Source organism: Pyxicephalus adspersus, chromosome 1 (assembly GCF_032062135.1).
Source record: "Pyxicephalus adspersus chromosome 1, UCB_Pads_2.0, whole genome shotgun sequence".
In the NCBI taxonomy this organism is placed as follows: domain Eukaryota; kingdom Metazoa; phylum Chordata; class Amphibia; order Anura; family Pyxicephalidae; genus Pyxicephalus; species Pyxicephalus adspersus.
The window spans coordinates 116,972,683-116,989,140 of NC_092858.1; the positions used below are offsets into that span (position 1 = coordinate 116,972,683).

Sequence of the window (16,458 nt, forward strand, 5' to 3'; positions counted from 1 at the left end):
ATTACAACGGTCACCCCACTCCACAAAGACCGATTCCCATCCGATTGTTTTATTTGTTTATTTCTCAGATGTTCTTTTAGGTAAGTATGAACAGTGTATTTTCTTTAACTGGTATATTTAATGGCATCAAATAGTTTGACTTTGATAACTATCATTCCTTGTTTGGTCTTATGCTACATACACAGTTCCAATGCTTCTCGTCCAATAATCTGCTCAGGGCCGATATCAGACGAGCATCTGGCTTGTGTACAGCGCCCTTCGTCCATCGCCGAAACGACCATCCTGGCAGATCTACGGACGATGAACGATTGTAATGAAAGTGAAGGGGGAGAGCACGCAGCGGGGTGCCACTGTCGTTCTTCCTCTCCTTTCTCCATAGAGCAGAACTGTAATGTATGTACAGCACTTGTTCATGCATCGTGCGGTTCATAGTAGTTGGAAAGGATCGTGAAAGATCCTTTCCAACCACAATTATTGCACTTGTGTACCCAGCTTTAGATTCAAATTAAATAAAGCCATAATGAGTGCCAAAATGCAAATAAATATTTTGCATTGCTTTAGTAATACCAAAGATAATGCAACTATTGATAATAGTGACAATAGTAACACTTCACATAACTGTGAGCTAATCAATAAATCAGAGCCTGCACACTCCTCGTCAGGCACCTTTAGGAAGATCAATATTTTACAAATGTATTTATCTTTTTAAAAACATTCCAGTCCACAGGATTTAAAATGATGAATTTAGTGGTCTGAAAGGTTGGTGACCGCTGCTCCGGGGCCTGCATTTATAAAACTGGCAATCAGATATTCTCTAGTGGAAATCAATGACTGCATTTGAAACACATGAACCTGGAAAATTCCCACCAGGGGATGTTTAAAGCGGGCCTATCACCAAAATGTTTACTTTACATAATTGGGTGCTGAAGAAGAAGGACGGCATCTGTCGCTAGTTGGACGGAGAGGGACCCAATTGAAGACATCTGGCGGATCTGAGGATAAGTGAGGTTTTTTTTTATTTTTAGTTTAGTTCCGCTTTAAGGGAATGTCAGATTCCCTGTTTTTTTTAAACAGAGCCCTACATGTAGATACCTGATACATTGCAAAAACAACATCAGTCCAAATGGAGTCATCTTCAGTAAAGTTTTCATGCCAGCCTTTATTAACCTGTTCTACCCCTGAGAAACCCTTTTTTCCAGGTCTAAAGGAACCCCTGCTAAAACCACTTAATTGAGAAAAATTCCTCTTACGTTGGTGATCATCTATGAATGTGATCTAAGTACCATCCTAAAAACAAAAACTTATCTCTAGTGTCATATTGGTGGCCCTGAAAAGTGGCATTGGCTCAAGAAAGATGCTACACCAACAAATAGAAGGCCAATCATCCACAGCTCAAATCTCTGGAGGGATCCACAAAATTTTGTTTGAAGATGGCTGCTCTATCTGCCATATAATCAAGATACTTTTAGAGGTAATAGTCATGTTACAAAAAAATGGTTTTCTAACAATTCGTTTTTAAAGCATGTTTGTTTTTCTGCCTATATCTGCCTATATTTTCACGTTTGACTGCCTATATCTGTTAAGTTTAGGAACCAGGTTGGAACGCTTATTACATTTTTGAAGTAACATAACATTGCTTTCTGAAATCAGGTCACTTGAATCTGCAAGCCTGTTTGTTTTAAAATGTAACAGGGATGACCTAATTTGGTGGCGTGATGTATTCATATGAAACTGTATTTGCTCAGTGAAAGACTAAATAGGCATGACATATGTGTACAAACATTCTTGCCCATTGAGCCATGCTACTGTCACTTCTACCACTAGTAAACACTTAGGACGTTGGTGTTACATTATCATGCAGGCCTCTTTTGACGAAATTATACAGGGTACCAGTGCTGAACCCAGAAACATTTATTAAGCTGTGTGGGAGGAAATTGTAGGGGGGTGGAAGCCCCTGAATTGTGACCCAATTCATCAGTAACCACCCAGAAACAGCCAGGTGGTTGCTGAAAAGTTCTGGGTGGTGCACCCAGCTAAAATGGTCCGAGGAGTACACTAGGTATCTTAATTCAGTAATGTGATGTAATCACATGGTACTGGAAGACATTCTCAGGCATCACATATATCTACCAACATCTTCAACCAGTGAAAGAGACAGAAAGACACTCCAATCTCCTGTCCTTAAGAGTTCTTCATTCAGTAAACACTTGGTGGTACATGACGTAGCAGTGATTGCACTACATCTCATATTCCTTTTACCTGATGTTGTGCTTGATGTATCAAGAATGCTAGCTTTATGGCAATAACCTAAAATGTAAGGCATACCCATCTGCAAATGCACATTACTACATAGGAACAATAATTTCCTTGAGTTCTATGTTGGCTTGACTTCTAACCTGGGTATAAAGTTCAGGTGAAGCCTCCCACCTTCTATCTGTTTATAGTTATGTGTCCTTATGTGCTAATTCTGACAAATATTTGTGTGGAAATGCTTTCCAACTAGTTCTCTGGTCAGGCAATTTTTTTTATTTCATATTGGCATACGCCCCATGATTGTCCCTCCTCATTTCAAGGAGTAAAGAAATGCTCTTCCTTTCCCGTATGAAATCATCACAGGGTCTGACAGGAACCTGGATGTGGGAAGAGATTGTCCTTACTCAGTTCCTCCAGATTCTGCCTTCCCTTTAGTCACAAATTGCTAATTATTTAAGGAAGCAATCTCTGGAGGAACCCTGATTGAGAAACACTTTTCTAGACTATGGGTATGTACACATGTGCAATAATGAAAGATCCTTTCCAACAACTAATAACTGCACAATGCGTGAATGAGTCCTGTACATAGAGAACTGTTCTGCTCTATGGAGAGGGGAGGAAGACAACAACAGAGTGGCACCCTGCTGCACTCTCCCCCTTCACTTCTATTACGATTGTTCGTTGTCCACCGTCTGTAGATCCGCCAGGACAGCCGTTCGACGATAGACGACGAGCAGTGTACACACGCAAGATTCTTGTATGATATCGGCCCAAAGCTGATTATCGGACGAGAACCATTGCACATGTGTACCTAGCCTTAGTGATAAGCATAGATTGGTAGTAAGGGACATGGTTTCAGCCGTAACAGCACTGATTAACTCTTCTTGAGAAAAGTATGTGGACAGGCAAGATCACCAGGTTTTTTTTTTAACGTAATTTAATTTTGTTGAAAAAAAAAATAATAATCCCGGCTGACATATATAGATTGTAATAATTTTAACCAACCTTGTTGCATATTGCTGCTATATACTGTACAGTCTAGTTTATTGTACCCACCTGGTGCACTTTCAGTGTTCTCATAACGAACATTGATGAATATTTTATTGTCTGTAAACCTAAATATAAAAGTACAGTAGTAAACTATATATATATATATATATATATATATATATATATATATATATATATATATATATATATATATATATATATATATATATATTTATATATATATTTATACATATATGTTGCAGATTAAAATTCATAGATAAGTCTTAATATTAACCACAAAATGTCTTATGTAGCAGCTAGATGTTTGTATGTATATAGATATAAGTTGTGGAGTGGTCACAGCACACAGCATTAAAGTGGAACAAAACCTGTAATACTTGCCTGCCCCCCCTTCCATTGCAGCCTATCTACCTCTTTCTTCTCTTTCTGGAGGCGATCTACCGCTGTCCCAATTGGCCAGGTCGGGATCACGTATCCCACGCGCACTGCCACTTACTGGACTTCATCACTGGAAAAAACATTCTATTGTAACAAAAGTAGAATTTGTTTTTTATTTTTACTTTCAAAACCCTCTAATTTAATAATGCATCCCTTATTTAAACAGTTGTATGTATTTTTATAGGTAAGTAACCAGAAATATTTTTTTATTACTCAGTATAGGTAAATTCAGAAGCTAACTCTGTGACATGATCATTGTGGGAATAGTTTAATCATGTTGAAAAATTTTAAAAAATGTGGCATACCTAGACAGGAAATTTTAGAATGCCTTATGTGTAAAACTGCCATATATTTCTTAACTGATGCCTTGGCAACATCTACAAGAATAATTGCCAAATCAGCAGCACAGCCTATGACAAGATGGCTGGGATGGTAAAGATGGAGATAAAATAATGCTTGCTGCGATTTCTTTTGAAGGTGAAGTGGTTTATGGTCATTAATTCCTTTTAGTCCCGTCTCTGCTGTTGGGACCTCCATGTTTCAGAAGGAACAGCAGGGATTCAATGACTTGTAAGTTTTTTTGTAATATATTAAATGTCTTAGGGGAGGGATACAGGATAGAATTTCTATCTAAAACCTCAAACCAGTACAAAATAAACTCTCCTTACATCACTTTTATGTAATGTATGGTACTTAAAACACTGAAAGCTTCCTTCACATTATTCAGGTGAATGGTGACCAGATAAATGAGATGAATCCCTACAGCCCCAGTGGATATACAGACATCAATATAAATTAAATGGAGGGTTTAATCATTCCACGCCTTTACATACACTTTGTTTTTTGGCAGGGAAGCTCAGTTTTAAACAGTCTTATTCCAAAACTGAAAGATGTAAATATTCTAATAAAGTACAAAAGATTTCAGATGGAGTAAGTAGGACTGACTAAAAATGTGGTTCTAAAAATGCATATTTAGCATCTATAGATCTTAAAGGCAACTTTAACAGCATCTGTTATCAAGGAGGTATCTGAGGGCAGGTATTATTTGCATTGCCTTTTGGCATCTTGAGCACACTACACCTGTTCACCAAGGTCATGGTAAAACTGGGGGCAGGTCTGAGACAATATGGAACCTTGCTTTGTTTCTAATTGATATTCTTTTGATATATCCTTCCAGGGGTGGTGCAGTGATCTTAGTTTCAATATGTAGGTAAACAACTGAAGAATGTAGGTTGAACTCTAAACCATTAGAAATCAAAACTAGTTCATCATGAAGATTAGAATATTGATGTGGATACTGTGTTAAGCTACGTACACACTTCCAATTATTATCGTCGGAAAACGAACGACGAACGTTCCTGCACGATATATATTAACGATCGTATAGCACCGATCCTGCACATAGAGTTAACGACACGATCGTTCGTAGATATTGTACACACAATAGATACGATCGTTTAAGCGATAGAGGAACTATGTGCACGACAGGAAAGTGAACGGACGTTCGTTCATCACGCATGCTCTGACCAGGAACGATCAACGAACGACCGTACACACGAACGATGTTCAACGATCGTCGCCCAATCCGATCCGCCGGTCCGGTCGTTCGTTTCCAACAATTTTCCTCGTTCGTCTGCGTCGTTGGTTACTTTTTTACTAACGATTTTTTGCCCAATCGATCGTTCGTCGTTCGATTGGAACGATAAAAATTGGAAGTGTGTACGCACCTTTAGACTTGGTTCTTTTTTTTCTCCAGGGATACACTTCAGAATTTGAGATAGGTTACATTGTTCCAGTAAGTGCTGAACATATAAAAAAGACATACATGTCCCTACTAAGACTTTGAACTTTCATGATTCTAGACTTTCTGTGTGTACAATAGGGGTATGCAGATAGCAGTCTTGTTTTTTTCTTAAGAGGTGCTATGATCTTTGTATTGGTGGAAATCTTAAATAAATCTGTCCATGGGGGTTCTTACAGAACCACTGATAACAGTAGATGAATTGAAAGACCCAAATGGGTCTGGTAATTCAGTTTCAATGTCTATACCTTGAGGGAAAATTTTATAAAGATTCTTTCTGATAATGTCACTACAGTAGCTGTCTTGAACAAACAAGACTGAACTTGGAACAGACAATTGGAACTCAAACAATTTCTGCCCAGGCAAAGCCCAGAGAACTAAATCTATCTCAGCAGCACATCTGAAGGGAGTAGACGACTTAGTAGCAGATTTTTTCAGCAGGTAGATTCTTTAAACATTAAACTGAACCTTAAACCCCCTGGTTATCCTAATGATTTCCCAACAAGCTGATACCCTTTTTGTTGAACTGAGTGGATGGGATGAGTATTGGTAAAGGACACCCTTGTAATCGTTTAGGAAAATGTGTTCCACTTATATGTTACTACCTATAGAAATTGTTATCTTATAGATGGATCAAACAGATTGACTGTTTAGTATTGTGAAGCTCTTCAAAACTGGAGAGGATACATTTTTATCAGTGGTGAACCAAAAAAAAAACATTAAATGGATCTCGTTCAGGATTGAAAACATTTGCTAACACATAGCAAATGACTTTAGGAAATCCATTCCAGGTTTGCTGGATCACCCAGGTTCCCTGATGAAAATGTATCCTCTCCTGCCTCGAAGAGCTTTAATAAATCAGGCCCAATGAGTCTTAGTTTTAATATGCATTAAAACAAGCAAATCATAGGAATTTGAACAACTGGGTGCTGAATTGATAAGCAAATAATGCATAAGTACCCTTTTTATTTATGTCATTTGCTGTATATTTACAATATTGTGTTCAGGAGCACAATTCTAACTTTTAATCAGGCTTTATATTGTGCTTAGACCACTCCTTCATTCTTACTATTTCCTACCAGTTCCACAACAGCAGAATTCTGATTTAATGACTATTAGACTGTACACAGAAAGTTTTGTTTTGTAAATGTGCGTAATCTTGTTTTTGGTATATCTTTATGTATGTGTTTTTAACTATTGTAAATTACTTCTGAAAACTTCAATAAAATCTTTGAAATATGAATGACTGTTAGAGGTTTAGCAATTTTTTAATAGCAGGAACGTTTTTATAACTTTATGCCTAAATTAAATAGAACCAAAATAGAAAACAAAGGAACTGGCAAAATATTCTACTTGATTGCTCTTCAGTTCTTTAAGTTCTAGTACTTTTCAGTTTACCCTTTAATCCATGTTTCGTAAAATGGTAAATTCCTTCTTCACAACAACTTTGTCTGCCTCTATTTATTATATATATCCACTATACTGTATCCACCCAGTGTCAGCAATTCCATCTATATTACTCTGTTTCTGTTATCTTCCCCACTTCTGTCCACTGCAGCCATCTTTAAACATATTTCTGACACATATAAGTCCCGTTTTCACTTTTGCTCTTTCTGTTTTATTCTTTTTTGCAGAGACAGGTATCATCTTGGCATCTCACCCAATCCTGGCTTCTTTCACATACCTTCCATCTGCTTCATATCCCTAATTACAGCACTAACCTTGACTACTATCACCATCACCTTACACCTGCAGCCTGAACAACCCTATTACCATACACTTATTAACAAATTTTCTACTTTAAGACATGTCAATTCAGTATATAACAAACATTCTCTTACTCTTCAATAACTACATCTTCATAGAACTCACTTAAATTCCCCTATAACCCTATATAAGGAAACAAACATGGTGGCAGGTATGGGTAGACTTCCATCTTAACACTGTTTAAGACACCCACTACACTTTCTATCTTTCCTCTTTTTAAGGATTATGCCATCCATCACTTCTCTGTTCATCACTTACTGTTTGCAGTAGGTTACCATTCCCCTAGTCTAGTTTACCATTTTATGATTTTCTAACTACAGACCTGCCATCTTCTAGGCAACGCTAAAATCCAAAAAGATTAAAACAAATCCGGTGCCCTTAAATGTCTGTCTTTAACCTCCTCCTTTAATCTCTCTCCATGGACCCCCATCCACAAAGAGGGCCACACTCTTGACCTAGTCATTACTTGACTCTTGCATAAACTGCTGCCATCACAATTTTTGCTAAAAATCCATGACTACATCAGATAGATGAAAAGAGTCTCAAATGTGGAAGAATGACTTTGGAGGAAGCACACTATAGATAAAAGACTTCCAGTCCAACTCTGCTAGATCTCAGGGATGTCCTTTTCCTTGTCAAACATTCATATATTGTCTCACTTATTTTTCAGCTATAACACTGAACAACTGTTCAACACGTTCAACTACAACCCCACCATTCTACACTTGCTCCCTACTTATCAATTGAAGACTTTGCAACATATATCACTAACAACATTGCCATAGTATGCAAAAGCGTCATTATGCCTATCTACCTATCTGCCCAATCACTTACTGTAACATTTACTTTACTTACCTTACTGAACAGCAACCCTCTTGCCAAATTTCCAAATCCTACCTCCAGACCCCATTCCCTCTCATCTCAATCCCTAACAGTTTTCAGTGTATATTCCCAACCCAAACATCTCTGCTCAGTCTATGTTATCGATTGGCTTTTATCCTTTTTTTTTTTTAACTACCAACCCCTTTTCTTCCAAGTTACTTGAACTCAATGTACTTTTTTAATTGTCCAACTGTCTTTCTACTTACTCCCTGTTTGACCTCCTCGCCTTCAGTCTGTTTTTATTTTAGATATAGCAAGAGAGGTTAAAAACCACTAAAGGGGTTTGGTTTCTGTCCATCTGTGTCTCATTATGGAGATTTCTGCCCTGTAGATTCATTCATTTTCAATATGAAGGGAATCTCCTCTTAGACAACTGTCACAGAACATGTATCTTCATTGGAATGTTTACCCTCTATTTCTGTTCTGGTGGCAACTCAAAATGTTGGAGTTACTCTCACTTTTATTCCCAGTGACACTGGTGTTCAGAACTATTACAAATGTGAATCTGCCTGCAGGGAGCAAAATAATGAACACAATACATATTTAACACAACATTTCTAATTTTTTATTTGCCTATGAATATGTTATCCTCAGGAAAATAAATAGACTGTAAAAAAACAAAAAAGAGCAGCACATAAGTAGGAACAAAATACAATGTGATAATCTGTTGACCCTAACAGGTCCCTAGGAAGACACAATAAATATATTTAGCAAACATATACAATAAGATTTCCTTCCATATTCAAATACATATTCATTACATAGAAACTTCTGTTGAGATTATTTAAAGGAGTAATGGTGCTGCATTAATGTGTAGTACATAAACAGCAAAAATATTACTCTACATGGGATGAGAGAATTAGGGCAAAGTTCTGCTAACTTTAACCATTTATGGGCATTTTCCTGCAAACGATTGGGTATTCTTTGCAAAGTGACTTTTTACCGCATTCACTAAACTAATTGAATTATCCCTTGCAAAGTCACTTATCTATGTTAAGTGAACTAAATTTCTTTGGTAAATCAACCCCATGGATTCCTGTGTACATGAGTTACAAAGTAGTCAATGAAACAATTTTTCTTCTATTATAAAGTAAACATTCTGCATATATTCAAGCAGATTAATAGGAAAAAATAACTGCAGCAATAAAACAATCTTTAAAGTGGCACAGGTGCCATGCCCATGCAGTACGTAGCCAAACTGTTTTGCCAGATCAGGAAAAGTTTGTAGATGTAGGTCAATTACTAGAAAACAATGGTAATGAACTCAGAGAATATAAAAGCAGGACTGCAGATTATTTTGGGATTACAAATGATTACTATGATTATTTTACCATTAAAATAAGTGTGGCCAATGCTTACACTGACTTCATTTATATAACCAACCAACTTGTGGGAACTGTTTGGGAAAATTACTTTAAAATACCCTTTTTAAAAGATTACTCATCTCTGTTATCTTGCCAGGTGCCTTTAACTGCTCGGTCTGCCCTCTGCAATGCTTGTCACCAAAGCTAGACAGTCTTAAGCCGCATACACACTTGCAGTTATAGTCGTGGGAAAGGATCTTTCACGATTCTTTCCAACGACTAAGCACTCCATGATGCATGAACAATGCTGTACATACAGCACCGTTCTGCTCTATGCAGAGGGGCGGGGTAAAGCAACAGGGCGGCACCCGCTGCGCGCTCTCCTCTTTCCGTTGCATTACGATCATTCGTCGTTCATCGTCCGTGGATCCGCCAGGACGGTCGTTCGGGCGATGAACGATGCGCGCTGTACACACTTCAGATTCTCGTCCAATATCAGCCCTGAGCCGATTATCGGGCGAGAACCATTGGAAATGTGCACGTAGTTGTATTTAGCTTGGCCAACTTACTTAACTTTACACTGAGCATTTGTGTCAACTATCTTAATATAGTAATAACTTTTTAACTTTTGCAAATGTAAAATATCAGGTTAATATGGGTGAAGAATCTTATACATTTTAAATGTATTAAACTATATATTGATATTGATCCTCCTTTCTAAATGTGAATTCTTTCTTTAATTTTATCATAAAAGTAATATCCTAATAATAGTAAATTACATAATACATCAACACATTACATTTCAGTATTTATCAGGATGAATAACTCCCAATCGCATCAGTTGACAAATATAATTTAAACTACATACATAAAGGCAAAGTAATCACAGTTAACATTTCCTAACATATATACTTTACACTTGTCTTCTTGCTTCTCATGAATTTTGTTGAGGTAATTTGCTTTCATGCAAGATTGGCAGCACATTGGCAATGGCAGATAAATTATAATTACTGTTTAAAGGAATCGCAAAAAAATATAAATACATTTATGTGCAAAAGGTTTCTACTTCATACTGTATATATATGTATATGTGTATATCATATGTATAACATAAAACATATCCTTTTGCTGTATTGTGCTATTAGTTACTATATATTTATTTTATATTTTATATTTATTTTTCAGCAGATATTGTACATTATTCTTGCATTGAAATACACTAATAAAGAACTGTTTTCTTTCAGGGAGACCAGGGAAATATATATTAATAGTCTGTTTTATTAGAAAAGTTAAAGGAAATATGTTTTAATTCTCCTCTATTGAACCAAAAAAAGGTAAAAGTAGGACCACTACTGGCAAAAACATTAACAAATATACCCTAACCGATTACAAGGGTTATTTTCATCTTCATATTTTTTGACTGTCCTCAGCACATAGTTTACATACTAAATTTATATTAAAAAATCATCACATCAAAATCACATAAAATAATAAAACCGTAATTGTATTCAAGGGCATTGTCACACAAACATATTCACATATTAACCCTTAATGTTTTAGTGCATTAATACAAGTTAATAGTCCACTCCCTTACCCAGATCCCAATATGTGCAAAGTCTCTCTGTCAGTGTTTAATAGGCACGTACAATATATTACAGCTCCAGTGTCAACCAATTCATGCTTTTACAATGTCCGCCGTCAAATCTAGTGTAAATTTTACTGTAGATATATCAAAGAAACTCAAACATTCCCAGTTGGCTTGGATTTTTTTACTTCATACCGCAATCTATGCATCATGTACATGCCTTTATTCCATTCCATCCATTAAATAGATAGTAAGAACTCGGTAGTACAAAGTAAACATACTCATCATGATGAAAGATGGGTATTTTGCCAAGTAAGATGAGCTTCAGTCAGTGAAACTGAAGTTATATATTTCACAAACTCATTTCAGATAAAAAAAACAGGAAGGTGTGATTTAGGAAACAGCTCTGTCTTTTGTTGTAGGTGCCAAATGTTCAAACATTTTTTATGATTTTTTTTCAATTTTGCTTTCCACTTTGCTTTACACATTTTTAGATTGAATATTTTTAGCTTTAGAGAAAAAAAGAAACAGATATCAATCTGTGAAACCTAAAGTCTCAATGCATGGGTAAAAAGTTAAAATAGTTGAAAATAAAGTTTTTTTTTTTTTGCTTAAATTTTGCTGGTTCCTCTGCCACTAGTCATGGATTGTTACATTTATATGTTAACCTACATGTATGAATTTAAACTGTCCTGGTAAATTATGCCCTAGCAAAGGTCATTGCACCTAACTTGAGTAAATGAGTTGAAGCTCTGTTGACTTCAACTATCCATTCACATCCAAGTAAAAAACTTGTTTACTATCCGTGCTTTAAAGAAAATAACAAATCATGGTATTCAGAATTGTAATAACCATTAAAGAAAATAATATTTAAATAAGACAATTGCTGATCAAAGGAAATATTATTAGTTTAAACGTAAGCATTAAAAAGTAACCAGAAGCATTTTTTTCTGCTCCTGATTGCTTCTGGGCCAACAAGAATATGAGGTTTCCTTTGATGACAGCCATTTTCATATTGTACTAAATTGTATTTTTTTTTTATAAAGACTAGATCTCTTGGGTAAACTCAGGTATAATGATTGGGTATATATTTACAAACTTTACAAATAACCTCCACACAAACGATTTATTATTACAAGGTAAATGACCATACACCTTACAATCAGATTTTTTTTATACCTTTTAGCTTTAACATGAACTTTGAGGTGTAAGGCCTTTCTTGACTGCATTTTATTGGGGCCCTAACCCTATATAAATAAACCTAAAGGGTAATCAGAATGAGGAACACATTAAAACTTCATACCATCAAATGTTGAAAAAAAATATGTATATTATTTTAAGTAAACTCTTTGAAAATAAATTAAAATGAGCTTGGAGTCCATAAATATCAACATAATTACAGTTCCCTGTAGTAAAGTTGGTTCAAATATTTCCACACAGGCAACACCACTATGTATTCTCTAGTTCATTGATCAGCAGACATCTTGGACACTCCTAGTCTGCTTTTGGACACTCCTTGATTCTGATGTACAGAATATAAGTACAGAATATGGAGAATGCTGCTCTCTATAGAAAGCAACATGGGAATGATCATGATTGAAGCAGGTGTGAATTGGCATCAGGTGGTTATTTTATAGAGCTACTTATATTATACATTCACTTTTAGTTTCTTAATGTTACCTACAATCTGCAGGTTAGAGTGGACCTCTCCTTAGACAAGAATCTATCATCATTGTAAGTTTTAGGACACCAAAATGTGCAGATATATGCTGCTGTGAGCCATCTAACTTGTTTGTAATGTTGGACGCAAAAACTGTTTTCTAGCTTGGTACCTAAGCATCCTTTTTTCACTAAATTTATAATCATCAATGATTTATTGAAATCCTGTGATGCAAGACAGAATACTTGTTTTCCAGGTTTCATGTGTTATATAATGCACCAGTGTTATATTACAAAAACACAATATATATCTTAGGTGGCTTTGTTCCTCGCCTCTCAAATTTTACATCCTTCTACTTAGAGCAATGCATGAAAGTTATATGGAGCCAATATGCATGCTTGCTCCAGATTTGAAAGTAACACTTTCACTGCAAGTAGTATATTTGGATTACTAAAAGGCAATGAGAACCCAAAGCTTTCTCTAACTACTTTAAGTTTGGTTGCCTGTCCTGCTTGTTTTAAGCATACATTTGTCTGCTACTAGGTTGTACTTCCAGCCTGTTCTGACTGCAGGTTGCACTCTAGTACTGACTGCAGCAAATGATCATCAACTTATGGAGCTCTGGAGTTGACCAGGCACTGCTAGAGCATGATTCTTAAAGCAAAACTAAACTAAAAATAATCTAAAAAGAGATCGGGCATGTGCAAAGAAAGCAGCCAGCCGGGGATACGTGACGTGGTTATCCCAGGAGGCTCCGTGCACCCATTCTGTCTTTTTTGAAGCAGTGAACTTATTCCTTTTTTTTAATGGTTTTACCCCCCAAAGAAGGTTCTGTTTACCTTACTACCTGTCTACCCTTTTCTGTAAACATTTTTAGTTTAGCTCCGCTTTAAGTAGACCCTCCTGCCACCTGCTGGGCACCGAGATGATCCACCAAAGTTCATATGAGCATACAATAATAATTCTGCTTTGTTAATCCTAATACTTTGGAAGGAGAGGTCTACCTAACCACATTGTAAATTCTAATTATTATTGGAAAAAAAAAACATAGTAAATCTATAGTGACGCCGGAATTTTCTAACTCGTCAAAGTGATTTCATCTAATATGTAACGTATTTAATTTCCACAATAAAAACAACACTGATTCTTCTTTAAAGTGAGCCTTCATGTAAAAAATCAGATTTCATTGAAACTTAAAAAAAATGAATATTTTTTATGCCCATAAACTTAGGTCTTTTTTAATTTTCTCTTTATAAAGTTGTTCTCACCATATCACTTTTCTCAAATACTACCTTATTGGAGAAATATATAGCTATCAATCCAAAAGCTCCTGCTGAGGCAACATAAGCTGTGACTGTTTGTGTCTTTTGTACAATAAAACCCATGAGAAGGGAAGGGATGACTTGTGACAGAAGACATGCGCTGTCAAGGATAGCCATATCCAAGCAAATGCCATGGCTTGGTGCAGGTGATTCTCCAACTGTAAGGGACCCTTCACAGGACGGACCAAGACACAAAGAAGGAGAATGAGATGAGAAGACACCATTACTGTTTGTTCCCTCTTTAATGAATGCAGACTTTCTTTCTTTTTCCATTATCTCATCTTCTGTCATGTCCTTGTATTTTGGCAGAAATACCTAGTGAAGAGAACAACAATACATGTTTTTTCATGCATTTTATAAAGAAGTACAATTGGAAACCTTTTTTTTCCAAAGACCTGTGTTTTGTGTTATTTGTGTTGCTTGTCACATCTGGGTGAAAGATGTAAGAACTAAATGGGGCCTTGCTTTAATATTTGTAAAAATTCAAAAGTGTAGCATAATGGCTATATTACCGTAGCACACTCACTTTACCCGCTGCCCAAACTTTTTTTTTGATATAAAAAATATTTAATTTATGTTACAGTGAAACTCTAAATTTCCACACCAAAAACAAACCCTGTGGTCATTCTTGAACTAATTAGTAATAAGTAAAAAAATGTTTATTCAATGCCTTTTTTATAATTCACTACACAGGAATACCTTGCATACATTGGGCAGTCATTGCGTAATCTAATAAAGGTGCATTCCCTGAATGTTGGGTTAAAGTAAGTTATTATTACTGGTAGCATCTCCTTAAAATTGCTCCATTGGAAAAATGTGCACTACACTGGTTCAGCATCACTTGGTCTAGGTAATGGCATATATATACAAATGACAGTAAAAGGATTTAGAAGAAATGTTACAGAGAGATACAGGGTGGCACGATAATATACTATTCATAGGGCTCCATTTATAAAACAGGAAACCTGACATTCATTCTACCATTCCCTGGTGGGAATCAATTACTGCCATTGAAACAAGAAACATATGGATTTGGAAGAGTCCCACCAGGAAATGTTTGAGGGAATGTCTAATTCCCTGTTTTATAATTCAAGCACCTAATGTCTCTTAGATAAGATAAAAAAGGAATCTATTTTGAGTGATTAACATAAGCAGGTTCTTATTATTTTTCCAGATTTCTTTTTATAAATGGCTTTTAACGATTCATCCAAACTTTCTATGAAAACTCTTAAACATGAGTTTCCACACATAAGGTAATAAATGAATAATTTGCAAATTAATTTTAAAAACATGATAAATCACAAAGTATTACCTGACATACTGGTTGGCAATTTACCATAGGTATATGGTTAGCACATTGATTGCAACTGCTAGCCCATTTGAACTAACTACAGAACTTTCCCAATAGGCATACTGATATGACACAAAGCTGGTTTTCAATGTTTTATAAATGCCAACATAAAGCACATGCAGTACAGTACCTGGTGCAGTTACTGAAAAGCAGAAACATTCTGCACTCCAGCACAAGAAAGCATAATAGAAAGGAAAAAAATTATCATACAAAATTAGATATATACATTTTTTTTTATACTAGAAAAACATAAAAAATTAGACACTCATGAATAAGCACCATACATACTCCCCACACTATAAAACTAAAATATAAACTAATGTGCTTATTAGTAATCGAGAATACAGGAATCTTTTTTTGACTCAATATCACATGGACATATTTTCCTATTCATTAGATGAAGTATTTTGTACTTGTGCTTTTGAGTTGTGATGGGTCACTTGCTCCTAAATGATCATTTGTGCATTATTGTTGGCCTCCAGTAGATGGCACTGTGTCTTCAAGTAAAGTGTTTGATAAACTGTTAAAGTAGAACACAATGGAATGGGGACAGTTGAGTATACGCTAGGTCCGCTTTATATATCACAAGAGTTTATAACACACTTTACATGAGTACACAGTGCTATTTTTCTAATGTGACCTGAGCATAAACCAAGTTTTTTTTTTTCTAATGGCATTTTGAAAACAAAAAAAAATGTAGTTTATACATGAGTATGTACATTATTTCCATTCTAAACAGGCAGTTTAAGGTAAAACTCCAATAAACACATCTTTTCCGGTATACTTTTTGAGAGGAGAATTTCTGCTTGTTATGGGATATTTACTTAAAGTTTTTGTAAAATGAAAAGGAAATTTCCATAGTGGTACACAGACTGCAAAAAATGAACTGGCAAGGTCTGAACCCTTTTCTACTTTACCCAAAGCTCAAAAGAAAAATGGAACATACATACACTTTATTTGTCTGTTTGTCTGCCTGATATTCCAGTTTTTGGTTGATGTTGAAGAGTTAAGGCTTTTAACTTTTTTTTATATCTCAAAGACAATATTGGTGGGAAAACTTAAGTTTTAAGATCACTGGCAATGA

General features: G+C 35.6%; 1 protein-coding gene across 1 annotated transcript in view; it reads right to left on the bottom strand.

The window, feature by feature from the left end:
* Positions 1-8,694: 8,694 nt before the first annotated feature.
* SLC45A3 (solute carrier family 45 member 3) overlaps positions 8,695-16,458 on the bottom strand; it is a 33,885-nt gene continuing 26,121 nt past the window's right edge. Inside the window, exon 5 of the mRNA XM_072425104.1 lies at positions 8,695-14,338. Coding sequence (XP_072281205.1) covers positions 13,952-14,338 — 387 coding nt within the window. The 3' untranslated portion in view covers positions 8,695-13,951. The remainder of the gene's footprint in view (positions 14,339-16,458) is intronic.